This window comes from Clinocottus analis, unplaced genomic scaffold (assembly GCF_023055335.1).
Source record: "Clinocottus analis isolate CAN_PGR_092001 unplaced genomic scaffold, fCliAna1.0.p SCAF_18, whole genome shotgun sequence".
NCBI lineage: Eukaryota > Metazoa > Chordata > Actinopteri > Perciformes > Cottidae > Clinocottus > Clinocottus analis.
This window is the reverse complement of record NW_027175909.1, coordinates 6480191-6494357: the sequence shown is the minus strand read 5'-3', so window position 1 is coordinate 6494357 and position 14167 is coordinate 6480191. Positions and strand designations below refer to the sequence as shown.

Here is a 14167-nt window from a genome sequence, read left to right as displayed (position 1 = left end):
CGCCCCCAGTGTGTGAGTGTACGTGTACGTGTGTGTGTGTGTGTGTGTGTGTGTGTGTGTGTCCTCATTTGCAAAAACATTAGCAGTCCACTCAGAGCAGCAGTTACTGGCTTTTAGTTTGCTGTAAAGTTTGTGTTTTCACCGATGCTTTTCTGATTCCTCATTTGACTTTGGGATTTTCCTTTTTAAAAATTACAATATATGAATGCATTCTTAAACATTTACAAGGTTATCAATCGGGCTCGGCTGCAGTGATCTGGTGCACCGGTGGCTGTTTAATGTATGTAATTTCCCCCTCTCTGTCCAATGTGTCTCTTTACCGTCAAATAATAGCAGAAATGTAAAAAAAAAAAATTTAAAAAGAAAGAAAGAAATACTATACAGCTTTGAATCCTGCATCCATTATGTCCTTATTGATTAATTTGACTAATGTTTTTTTTTGAATGGCCTATGAATTAGTAAAATAATAAAATGCACATTGCAACTTCCAAAAGCCAAAGTTGGCGTATTCAATCGACTTGTTTTGACCAGCCAACAGAACCAAAACTCTTTAATTCATCTACTATCGTAAAAAAAAGACAAAGAAAACTTGCAAACATTCAATTTGAGGTGCTGGAGCCGATCCACGATTTCATGATCAAATGAATTCTGTCAATCCGCGAGTCAATTACCCAACTTATCCTGACAGCCCTAATAAAAAACAATGGCAACCTGGGCCGAATTAATTCACATTGAATACAACAAAAACAGCCAGATTAAAACTAGATTTTTTTTCTTGTGAAGCTGCTTCTCTCACGACTGCAGTTTGAGCTCCTGTTTTGAATTGCATGCACTGTTGACTGAATGACAAGTGATACCGAGCCCTGCTCTCATGGTAAAGGCATATTAAAAGGCGACTCTGAGAGGTCGGACCCGCCGTGCACCTCTTGCCCTCCGATGACGGAGAACAGATGATCTGAATTTCAAAACGTCCACAGCCACCGTGAACCGGTCTGGCCGGGCTGTGTCTGCTCTCTGGTCACTGGCAGAGAGGATGGAGGGGGAAAATGAGCAGGGGGAAGGAGGAAGAGGAGGGGATGGTGGGATGGGGCGTGAGACGAGGGGGGAAAGAAAAATGTAAGAGCAGCAAGCCTAGCAGATCAAAGAAAATAACATGGGAGAGGATATGAGTGCTTTGAGAAGTAATATAGCCGAGATAGCATCTGTTTTCCGCAGCATGCAGGAGGCTTGAGACGAGCCCGGGAAAAAAAAAGACAACGGAGAGCGAGTGCACTTTAGCCGAGGATAAGACCAAACACAAATGGGTTATTAAGAAGCCCTCGATGTAATATCTGGCTGACATTAAAGTGTCCTCTTCTGGAACCGGTCCACTGCTGGGGATAGGGGGGATCTTTATGATGCTAATGTTGAGTAAATAATATAAAGGATCATTATCAGGGAGTGGGTGTTTGTATTAAAGATGAAAAAACAGTAGTGGTATCTCTTTGTTGGAGTTTACTAAACCCCAAGAAGTCCGGTTCTGCAACGAAAAGCTCCAACACAAACACGTTAGCTGCCTGTTAATGATTAAAGGTGGCAATGATAGTATTTCCTGAGTCATCTCTACACTGACCAGAATTTAAATAGGTTTTAATGAAGCGGGAAGGGAGGTTGAAACCCTTTTATTATACATGTTCAGGTCTTGGTTGATCACATGCAATATTATTATCAGCAGACATGTTTAACCCAATATGAAACTTGTATATATATATATATATATATATATATATATATATATATATATATATATATATATATATATATATATATATATATATATATATATATAATAATAATAATAATAATAATAATAATGTATACCCTCCCTCCTTGTATTTTCATAAACGGATGTTGTGGTTTACCTGTGAAAAGTGTAAATTCCACAAATGTTCAAAATCAGAGACAACAACTCTGTGCAGGACACTCACCCAGTTGTCCATTTTCATTTCTCTGGTCCATATAGTATATCAAAACCATTCATGGGTCGCGCTCCCATATGAGCTTCCTGAAGATTGAATAATGTCCTTCCTGATCCACGCTGCAAGAGGCCATATTGGATCCAGATTTCACTGGTTCAAAAGTCATTTCATTCCCCTTCATTTCTCCCCCCTCTTTCTCTCTCTCTCTCCCCCCTTTATTCCTCTCCGCCTCTCTCAAGCTCGCTCTCTGCCGGCTTTATTTATTGCAGGTCCAGTGGTGTGGTACAAAGCCATTACCCGCGCATATGTACCTTTTTGAATAATCAATAAATAATTATTTTATTATTTAATAGGATCGTATGGGGGAAAAGGAAATGGGTTTTATTACATAAATCCATCACGTGTGATGAATGGGCACACTTGTAAAGTTGGACGCGGGAGATGGGGAAAAGTGGTTCTGGCCGGCCCGCGCCTGCGCTCAACTGCAGGGCCTCGCTGAGCACTTTCTCCAATGCGAGGTTGTAAATATGACATTTTTGTCTCTTTGGGACTGTCAATTGGAGTGCAAGAGGGCTGGGGGAAGGGGATTGTAAATTCAGAGAGATTAATTAACCTTTTACATTTGCGATTCAGCCCTGCATCTTTTCCTGTATGTTGTGACCCCTGTGAGCAGAGGGGTGAGGGACCTGGCCGCAGACGGCCCATTCCAAATGAGTTATTAACAGAATTTTTTGAATAGATGGAAAAATTGTAGGCTGGCCATTTAGTGTCATAAAGGCCGGGTTGGCGAGAAGGCAGGGGCCTCCCAGGGACAGGAGGCAATACCATTACAATCAAATCTGAGATGGAAGAGGGATTGAGCTGTCCATTCTGAATTTTTATATTGTCAGAGGGGCCGGGGAGGAAATAATGCCATCCTGGAGTGTATTAACCTCTGGCTAGGGGAAAGAGGACAGGGGTGGGGAGAGAGAGAGAGAAACAATCCAGGCCGAGGGAGGGATTCTAGATTGGACAACAGGGAGAAAGGAAAGCTAGAAGAGGGAGGAGAGGAATGAAGGTGCCAGAAGAGAGTTCCACGCCGTATGCTGTGGAAGCTAAAGAGGGAGAGACAGGGTTATGAGATGGCCGAGAGACAGAGCCAGAACAGAAGCAGGGAAAGTAGGGAATAATGCAATAAGGGTTCAGAGAGAAAGTAAGATTGGGGGGAGAAAAAGCATATAAAAGGACATGACTACTACAAGGGGGAGCTAGGAAGAGAGCTGATGGGAAAGTCCAGAAAGAAAGGCATGGAGGCAAGAGATGAAGGAGGCAAGGGGGGACAAGTTGTAGGGAATGATACAAAGCTGCTCGAGAGTGTACAATTTGCCATATGAGTATGATACATGAACAGCATCCTCCTCAAATTATGCATCAGATTATGAATGCAAATGATCTACCTTTCATTTCATTATTAACAGGCCAGTTTGGTTGTGGCTTTACACAAAGACAGTTTGAGTTTCAGATTGTTTATAGAGTAGTGCCTCACAATACCACAAAGCGAAAAATAGTAGATACATATAAAACAATATGCAAAGTCCTTCATGTGATAGTACAGACATAATCACATCTAAATCTACTTAAAGTGTCAAATATAAAAACAAAATGGCCACTGTTAGTGATGTCGTATTTTATATGGAATTGACACTAGGGGGTGAATACGACCAAATGCTGAATAAGATCATTTTAGACCATCAAAAAGGTGACAATTGACTTTCATGAACTGAAAACACACTGAAACTTATCACCTATTATACACTAAATGGGACCAAAATACCTAATTCTGTATTGATGAAGACTTGTAATTGGTGACTGGACTATTTCAACTGAGAAATAGAATCACTTTCCCATAGACTTCTATACAATCTGACTTATTTTTGCCAACAGAGGAGTCGCCCCCTGATGGTCATTTGATAGAATGCAAGTTAAAGGCACTTCGCAGTAAAACAAGTCAACATTTTCTCTCGAATATCATTTTTATATTGCTATGAAAACATATCCTTCAAACAGCTCAAGCTTCTCCGCCAACAACCAAATTCTACAAGATGGCATTTCAGCACGTCATGATAACTTCATAACCTTTTAAAATTCTCTGACAACTACAAATGTTGGCAAAAGTAGTTTCATAAAAAGTACGAAGTGTCCTCTTACTGGTGGTTAAATATAAGTCGCATAACGTTGAAATAGTTAGAATTACAGTATTTAAGTAAATGCATGAGTGACTTTCTACAATTGGGGATTTTCCTCAGGCTTCTAATTTGGGAGCTGATAAGTCTAAGTGTATGTTTATGCACCTTTCACCTAGTCAAATCCATTGTATGTACAACGTACTTGGCAAAAAAGCAATTCCAATTCTGAGTAAACTGTCTTGCTAATATGGAGTAAACTAGCAACACGTGCATGCGCTCAGGTGCACGTTGGTGTGACTGGAGACATCAGGCTCACCTTTGTAACTCTGATGGAGTCTTCAAAACAGGTAACTCACGCAGCCTGTGACGTTCAACTCCAACTCCAGCCACGCGCTCGTCTCCTGCGCGTGCCTCTCGCGCTGTTCGTGGCGCGCGGAAACATACCGAATTGAACACCGGACCGATGACGTGTGGTGACTCACCTGCAGTGACGGCGCGCAGCTCCGTCGACCAATGGCGTCGCGGTTCAGAGGTCGGAGCGGAGCGGAAGTTGTTGGCCGCTCCTGCCGCTGCAACACAAACAGGCAGCTATTAGCCGGCTAGCGCGCGGCTCTACGCGTCCTGACTGTTGTCACTGCGAAGGGAAAGCATGAAAACGCCCAAAATGTGCGAAAGAGGAAGACGGCACGTCCAGGGAAATGCTTGTCACCGGCATCGCCTCTGAAGAAGCGGATAAGCTAGCGTAAAAACAAACCCGGAAGTGTTGTTGAAGGTAACGAGCCTGCTACTGTAGCTTGCCTGTAATGTGGAGGAGTCAGCGACGGCAAATGAATACATAGCTCATGCAAACCATCTCATGGATTGGCCGTGATTGTTGGGGTTACCACTCGTCTTTGGAGGGTTAAGCTATGCTACATAGTCGGAGGAAAACTTCCACTTAAGTCGTTAGCTACCGGCTACTTCATGTAGCCAAGCTAACGTCACTGGCTATCATACTTTTTCTAAACACGGTGCTCTACGTATCAGATGTCTACATCACACGGCACATCTACAACTACGTGAGTGTGAAGTTGAATGTGATGCAGCGGTTTGTGGCAGTGTTTTCTAACGTATCAAAACAAAAATAATCAGCAGTAAAAGATGGGCAGCTCACGTCTTAGAAAGGCTTCTGGGGGATTACATGACATGTGTCAACGCTGGTGTGATGCAGCAGCAGTTGGAGTTTGATGGATGCAAGTGGGTGCTTCCTCAAAGGGTTTTTATAATGTCCCGGTTGTGACAGCATGTGTGGATCACTGAATGTTCACTTATTTGCATATCATGAAATGCAACAACCATTCAAGTAACGCAGGAAGGAGATAGACGGGTAAGAGATAGATAATTACTTTACTGATCCCCAAAGGGAAATTCAAGATCCACATTTTGGGCGTTTTCATGAACTGCATCTAAACGACAAGAATGCTGCGATGCTTCTTTGAACTTTTCCTCTGGTCTTACAACAGCTTTATGCTGTGCTCGTCACTTCAGCAGAAGTCAATTATTTCCTTTTTGGTTATCTCCTGAATCTCTCTATGTCCCCGCAGCTCCCAGCAGCAACAATGAGTGCCAAATATGGCCTGGTGAGCTACAACAGTTCACGGAAACACATTTCAATCTCCATGCCGTCGTCCACGGAGGTGATGTCGCCCCACATAAAGTCTGTGGAGGAGCTGAGGGTCCTGGGAATCAACCTGAGCAGCTTCAGCTCCCCCACACAGTTCATGATCTGCGTGGCCGGAGTCTTCCTCTTTTACCTCATCTATGGATACCTGCAGGTAATGCTGGAAGAAAGACAATCGGAGCACACAAGTCTCTGTGTGTCTATTTGCATGCACAGAAACAGAAGGCAGGCAAATTTGGTCTCACCAAAGTTTGTTTACGTGTAATGTTTAAATAGATGTTGCTGTGCACCAGTCTTTGTATTTGGAAAGTACAATGCCGGTGCTGAAGGCACATTAGTAAACCCAGGTGACTTATAAAGTTTGCATTTCAGAAAGCTATCAGTACGTGCTTTGTGATTGATTTTTTTGTCCCGTCCGTCTAGGAGTTGATATTTTCCGTGGAAGGATTCAAGCCTTTTGGCTGGTACCTCACTCTGATCCAGTTCGGCTTCTACTCCATGTTTGGACTCGTGGAGCTTCAGCTCACGCAGGACAAACGCAGAAGGTGAACAATCCCATGGTCCCGTATAAAAGACTCTACTCACGATAATTCATATAAACTCTTTCGATGATGTTTTTGGAAGTATTGCGTGTGAAATGTTTTTGTTCAGCAGTCTTAAGGAACACATTCGTTAAGAAAATATAATTAGTCTCTGAACTGCTTTATATTTTCCGGCCTTCCAGGATACCGGGGAAGACCTATATGATCATAGCGTTTCTAACAGTGGGCACGATGGGCCTGTCCAATACCTCCCTGGGCTACTTGAACTACCCCACACAGGTCATCTTCAAGTGCTGTAAACTCATCCCAGTCATGATCGGAGGAATCTTTATACAAGGTAAGCTGATTCTACTGTTTTTGTGTTTGTACGCAGACGTTGCAGATGCAACTAGATATTTACTTGTGCTGGTGGTTTTGACTTTTTTCGTCACAAAATGTTGATCCTTTACAATATTGTATTAATATGTAGTGCTCGTTCGCCGTGTGTATTGCGCTAAACATCTTTAATCCTCCTCTCTATGAAAATGTGGTCTGCTCTCGAACATTCAGTTCTGGGGTTTTGACGTTCTCTGTTGTATTTGTTGTTTAAATGAGGCTCGTCGATCTGAGCGTTATCTCTAAGTTGGTGCGATTTTTTTTTTTTTTTAGGTCAGAGTTTCCTGCTTTTTGGAAAATAGCAAAGCTTAGATTTTTAATTGTTTCAGTCAATAAACACACACAAAAATCCATCATTAAGACAAGCTCTTAAACTCCTAAACTAATGAATTAGATTTTTCTCTTGGGAAGTAAATAAATCTGTAAAGTAACATTTAATTCAGATGTTTGAGGAATCTCTGTGTATAACGGTGACATTATGACTTTGAGAGAAAAAAAGAGTACATTTTACAGCTCATTTCAGTTATCCCACATGTTTCCTTTGAAGGGATGGCCATCTTTCAGCATTAGGCACCTACTTTTTTTTTTAATTGACGTCGGTTGTTTTCGGTTGTCGGAGCCCAGCCGGCTGCACGAGTTCTGTCTGTCTTTTCATCCTCACACCGGCCCACTCAAGGTTCTGTGTCTTCAACGTCAGACAGGTTTTGCGTATTTTTTTCCATAACTTTTTTTTTTGCCTTCTTGCGTCTCACTATCTCTCTCTCTGGATGGATAGATGTGAGGACCAGGGTCCCTCAAGGGGTCGAGTGGAAAACAGAATTTATTCACTTCGAATGCAAAGAGGAAAGAAAGTGGGCGCGAGGGATGGATGAAGGGAGGAGTGTGGGGTTGCATCTGATGTGAGGCCCTTCAAAGGCGAGTCAGAGAATCAAAGCCGACCACGGTCGACCTGATGCTGCGTCCCCTTGTCAACCTCAAGGCATCTATCCGTCAAACTGTTTTTGGAAGACTCCTTCATCCTGTTGTTTTTTTTTTTTGTCCAAACTTTTGCGGTTTTGGTGTATTGTTACAGGCACGACCGCCGCTCAAACTTCCAATTGTCAAGAATAGCCAATGTAAAACTTTAAAGTTACTTTCTGTCTTTTTTTTACCTGAGTCCAATGTCAACTTCTTTTATTTAAAAAGAGGTCGGTCATCTTTGAAGATTCCTTTGCAAGCCAAGCTGGAGGCAGTGTCTCAGATCGGTGTCTCTGTGTTTGTGATGTTGTAAAAGGTTTTGGAAGTTTCGCCAGTTGAACGCTAAAAGTCATTCCTTGTTTTCTCAAAATAGGATTTTAGAAGTTACGGTTTCTCATTTGGAGTTCAAAAGGGTTCATTGCCACGGGTTTGTGTTCCAGGTAAACGCTATAATGTGGCTGATGTGTCTGCGGCCCTCTGCATGAGTCTGGGACTCATATGGTTTACGTTGGCAGACAGCAAAGTGGCCCCCAGCTTCAACGTCACAGGTAACCGCTTTCTCTGCTCACTTTGGTTGGTGTGCAGTGCCTACGAGCTCATCCCTGCGCAGCTTAAGCTAAAAAATACATAATGCGTGTATTCGGATGTCCGTGTTTTGTGTGTTTTATGTGTGTTCCTGTCACACAGGTGTCCTCCTCATCTCCCTGGCGCTGTGTGCAGACGCCGCCATCGGAAACGTGCAGGAGAAAGCCATGAAACTCCATAACGGCTCCAACTCTGAAATGGTATCTCACTAAGTCGTCAAAACCCAAAACTGCTATGTGAGAATTGTGGTAATTGTTGTTTTGTGTGTGATGTCACTGACCGGTCACACGGGGTTTGTGTGGACAGGTGCTGTACTCGTACTCCATCGGTTTTGTCTACATACTGACGGGCCTGCTCTGCGTCGGTGGTATCGGGCCAGCAGTGGCGTTCTGCTCAGAAGTGAGTCGAGCTTAAAACAAAAGGATTCAATACTTTATGTTGCAGAAAGTCAAATCTTCTGTTTTTAAGATATGCAGCTTGATCACTTCTTATATTGAGTATATTGATATTGTGCTGCTGGCAGCTGCTTTTTAATTGAGGCTGTATGAACATGAACAAAACGCTATATTTGCCTCCTGTAAGTCCTGATGTCATCGCAGCATCGGGAGGGGGTCGATTTCTGTTCTGTTTCTACGTCGTGATCGTTCATTTGTCTTTTTTCCTCTCCTCCCTCGCAGCATCCCGTGAAGACGTACGGTTACGCATTCTTCTTCTCTCTTACGGGTTATTTCGGCATCTCCTTCGTGCTCGCCTTGATCAAGCTCTTTGGTGCCCTGGTTGCAGTTACAGGTCAGAGCAGCAGTTTGTCAAGTCTGCTCTTCTTGTCAATCTGGGATAATCTGACCTGTAATCAATTTGGGATGTTATTAAGACAGAGAATTGAGTCATAATTTGTAACACACTAGACCAGAAATGTGTCTTTGGCCGTGTAAGTGAGTCACATCTGTTGAGTTTTTATTTCTTGTTTGTAATTAAGTTAAAGCAAAAGTGTTTTTTTCTTCTTTCTCCTTTGCAGTGACCACCGGGAGGAAGGCCATGACGATCGTACTTTCCTTCATGTTCTTCGCAAAACCGTTCACTTTTCAGTAAGTCCGATCACCTTTTTGACTTTGATCAGTTTTCTTCTAGTTTAAAGAAGGTCTACACTGGACTCTCCTTTGACCACTCAAACTTGATTTGGCTTGGCTGCCCCTGGTTGTCATGTCCTCAGTCCATTTTCAGACCTCGAGTACTCCACTTGTACTTCCCTCCCGCCCTCCAACTCCTCTCTGCTGTCAAAGGGGTCTCGTTTTCTACACTACCTCTCATGCTTTTTTTCTTGGTCCTAACTTTCTACACACAGACACACACACACAAACACACACAAACACACACACACACACTAAAAAACTTGTGCATCTTTCTCCAACTTCATTCTCCCTCCAGCTGGTGTGTGCCCTCCACCGTTGTTGGTCCTTTTCACAGCTGCAGTTTACACTTTTTAAAACAAAAGACTTCATTATCTACTCCAGTATCACCAGTATCTGCCTTTACATGGCCGTCTTGTTGAACTCTGCTCTACTTCACACTGTACATCCAATTATCATACTGGCTCTAATAAGCTGACGTTTCGCACGTGGCAGTCCACTTCATCTCTGACGTCTCCTTTGAAGTTATCTAACCTTTCCATCTCTCCCTCGTCAGGTACATCTGGGGCGGCCTTCTGGTGCTCTTCGGCATCTTCTTGAATGTTTACAGTAAAAACAAAGAGAAGATGAAGCTTCCCTCCTTCAAGGACCTCAGGGGCTGGCTGCTGACAGGGAAGAAAGTCCGATTTCTCTCTCAAAACGTATAGAAAGGCACCCTTGGGCGTAGTGGATGTCCTGCGCTGGCAGACTGGTTGTCTGCTCAGATGTGGCGTTGGCCCGCCTGTCTCGGCGTGCAGGAGCACGCGCCACAGCGGCCAGCCGCCTCAACGTTGAGTCAAGGATGGGAATACAAGGTGTGACCAGGAATCGGCCGGAAAAACTGCTGACGGACAGTTAAAGTAGGACGGAGCGACAGAGCCGCTCTATCTCATCTGGTGTAGAACCACCTGAAATCACTCAAACGCTCTGCAGCAAACTGAAGGAACGAACATTTTTTAACAAGGGATCAATGCTAGTGAGCTCTTTTTTCTTCTTTTTTTTTTTTTTAAAGCAACGCGTCAGAGCCCCACACAAACATTCCCAACATGGAGGACAACACTGAGGACTTTTCTAAAGGGAAGCCAGCGCCTTAGTTAACCAAATCGCAGAGTTTTGCACTGGAAACCACTCGTACACATTAACCCTCGAGTGGTTAAAGGAAAGTTGGAAGGAAAAAGTACAGAGCGACATGTTATCCTGTCACGACTGAGATGAATGACCCCCAGCCTAGAAGAAAAAGATTCATATTCATAAAAAGGCATATTTGCCCCTGCATGTGCCAAAAATAGAGAACTTTGTTTTACATGATCATTGTCTCAGTGAAAGTGGCTTTTCTTTTCATAGTTTATTGGTCATTTATAACTGGCTTTGCCCCTGATTATCCAATCATGTGGTGACATTTTGGGGGATATGGAGACACTTGCTGCAGTGTACATCAAAAGAATGTCCTAATTTGCTCGCCGTATGTTTGGGTAAAAGGGTACTTACTACGTCTTACTTTTTCACGTAAAAAAATAAAAACTCAGACAATTCTCTCAAAGTCCGGTGTTTTATGTTTGTGTGTTTCTCGTCCGCACACCTTTATTCTCTCCGGTTGCATCGCTTGAGAGAAGAGTTGAAATGTGTTTATCCATCCAGTGGCCCTAGGCATGTTTGATTAGGAGTCCTGAAAAAAAGATAGCATTGCTAAACAGAAAATAAAGTGTGTGTGTGTGTGTGTGTGTGAGAGAGAGAGAGAGAAAGAAATTAAGTGCACACCTGCTTCGGCAGCACAGCTTCCTTTCTTGGGCCATTTACAAATATTTTGCTTTGATTTATTTGTTATCTTTTTTAAATCAGAAACACCTTTACTGAATCCATCCTTTAGTATGAATGACACTGGATCTGGTTTTGATTAGAAAATCCAATGTACTCCAGATAATCATGGCCCAGGAATAATGTTCTTGTCCACTGATTGTTTATTGTGTTGTCAAAATAATTATTTTGATCTGATAATCTGGAACACATCCACTATAAATGTGAGTCTAAAGACCCACAAAATATGATTACAATCCTCTCTTGAGTGAGGTGTGAACTCCAGGCCGGCAAAGTGATTAGAGTAACCTTGGACCCAGAATCCTCTCTGTCGAAGCGCCCTGCGGCGGGAATCCAGCGCCGACGTTCTGTCTGCTGACCATGCAGTCACCTCTCAATGAAAACACACAGGTGAGAAGAGAGGCCAATAAAGTGTGACAACACATCAATGAACATGCCCAGTACTGACAATCTTACTTTGTTTAATTGTTTGCAAAGCCAAAATCAAGTCGGTATTTCGGTACGCGTGGAATAAATTGGTAATGTTTGAGAAGTCTTGTGTCCTTGATCGCTTTATGTGTGTGTGTGTGTGTGTGTGTGTGTCACTGCCATTGCATGGTGTGAAATGAAAGACTTGCCAGCTCCGCAGGAGGCAGCTGAGTGTGGCTCTCTCTGTGATCCTAATAGAGGCCCAGATATTACAGTTTCACTTCCAGGCGGGAAACCTAATGCTGGGCCAATTAGTAATTTGGTATTTCATAAAATTTGGCAGCTTGTGTCTGATGACAAACTGACAGAGATCCTCTCTCCTCCAGGGAACCTTTGGCAGTGCAGCAGTACACACACACACACACACTGAAAACTGCTAAGTTTGTCTTCCAAAGCAAAGTGGCGAGTGTTGAACATACTGAGAGAGCGTAACTCAATTGCAAACAGGAAATGACTTTGGATGCATCCTGGTTTGGCCGTGTATTCTGGTTTCACACCAGCGTGAAACGTGGAGAACGCTTCCTTCGAGAGGCCTTTTCATTATGTTGATCTTTTTCAATGACGCACAGCGCCGGGCTGAGCCACTGTTTGTGTATGATTGATGAACAGGGATCCGTTAGAGGTCGAGAGGTCACGCCGCAGCGTTAAAACATTGCTTTGCCGTTATATACACCTTCCGATGTGCGGCGTACAGTGCCGCTTCATCGCCATGGGAGCGGCTGTTCTCTTCGAGCTCCCTGAAAGGTCATTATGGGATGGGAAAGCCCAGTTGACCCAAGGCAAAGTACATCATTTGTCTTTTAGCACCAGGAGAACACACCTAGCAAAGCAAGCTGACCCCGGTTAGAACGCTGAGGATTTGAGCCATTTTTCAAAGCCACGTAGGAACTTGCTATCCACTGAAGTCAGCTGTTTTTTTTTATTGTTTTGGACAAACAGTCCATATATATATATATATATATATATATATATATATATATATATATATATATATATATATATATATATATATATATATTTAGTGACTTAATAGTCCTTCATGTGTGATAGCACTCTTTTGTCTTTACTTTCTCACCCTTTCTTTCTACCTCTGCCTCCTGATCATCTAAGCCCTGACTCTCCATCAGACACACACACACACACACACACACACACACACACACACACCTGATAACCTAGGCCACCCAACCTCTGCTCCTCAGACGGCTGCGGCCCTTCCTAATAAATAATGTGAGGTGTCCAGAGCTCATCATCCCAGCAAATGGGCTGCTCTATAATATGCGGTCCACTTCAGATAGGTCGCTACATAATATGTGGCCCGACCTCGGATAGCCACAGCAGGGAGGGCTGGCAGCCCATTCATTACGGGGGCAATCAGTTCAGTGGGGGAAGCGAGGTGGCAAGGTGAGGGATATACAGTAGACACTATACACACACACACACACACACACTCCTCATCGCCCTTGGTGCACACACATACAAATACAGAGTGCGTATAGATTCATGTGACACTTGAATGGAGTCAGTTGTATGATTAAATGCAGTTTTTACCACTTAATGTTTTCAGATTGACCACTTATGTATTTGTATACACAAATGAATATGTATACACATATTCACTTTCTTTGCTCAAGAAAGTAAATATGCATATTTCCCACAATCTTAAACCAATAAAATAACTACATTAAATATAAAGTATTGGCACATATACACATGTACAACACTCATCCTTCCTTTCCTCCTTCTGCCTCTGTTAATTTTCCATACACATGGATTATCTCTTTCTCTATACTTTTAATCTCCTTCCTTCATTCCATCTCTCCTCCTTCCTTCCTTCCTTCCTCCTTTCTCCACATCAGCACCCCCTCTCCTCCTCCACCTCCTCCTCCTCCTCCTCCTCCTCTTCTTACCTCAGACTCATTACACCCCACCCACCCGTACCCCAGCCTCTGCGAGGAGCTCTCCTCATATAATATGATGGCCATCTGCTCGGCTGAGCCACGCTTTCCAAAAGCCCCGCGGCTAGATGTTTATCTGTCGTCCCCCTCTCAAACTCCTTTAAGGATGCAAAACATATCAGCAATCATCGCCGCCACAATTAGCACAGGTGCTGCTGAGCTGTAAAGTGATCAGGAGAAATGGGAGGAAACGTAATTGAAGTGGATTAGAGCGGAGAGGTGGGAGGAAAAAAAAAATGAAATAAAGATTCTGGAGGCTTGGACAGAGGCCCTTTTCTATAGCGCTGCTTAAAAATTCACTGTGCTGTGATTAAAACTGGTGCAGAGCGGTGGTGGAAGTCCTGGCACGGAGTTTAAGTTTTTAACAGCTGTCTTGTGTGTTCTGGTGTTTTTGTAACCCACTGATTCCGTGAGTGTGATCGTTTTTGTGTATTGTATGAGCAAGATTGTGGATTATTAGACATGTACTGCGTGCATATTTCAGCTTTACCTGAGGAGCCTGTACAGCGGTGTTTGTG

At 43.3% G+C, this 14167-nt stretch overlaps 1 protein-coding gene across 2 annotated transcripts; it reads left to right on the top strand.

The window, feature by feature from the left end:
* The first annotated feature begins 4644 nt into the window (after positions 1–4644).
* slc35b3 (solute carrier family 35 member B3) lies at positions 4645–10928 on the top strand. Of its 2 annotated transcripts, none has more exons than XM_068581838.1 (10): positions 4645–4895; positions 5707–5937; positions 6207–6328; positions 6508–6662; positions 8098–8205; positions 8345–8442; positions 8549–8641; positions 8920–9031; positions 9258–9327; positions 9926–10928. In XM_068581838.1, the coding sequence occupies exons 2-10, from the start codon at positions 5722–5724 to the stop codon at positions 10074–10076; spliced, it is 1125 nt and encodes a 374-aa protein (XP_068437939.1). In that variant the 5' UTR covers positions 4645–4895; positions 5707–5721; the 3' UTR covers positions 10077–10928. The 2 variants fall into 2 exon arrangements, with proteins under 2 accessions (XP_068437939.1, XP_068437940.1); XM_068581839.1 differs by lacking the exon at positions 4645–4895 and adding an exon at positions 4903–5181.
* Positions 10929–14167: the final 3239 nt, after the last annotated feature.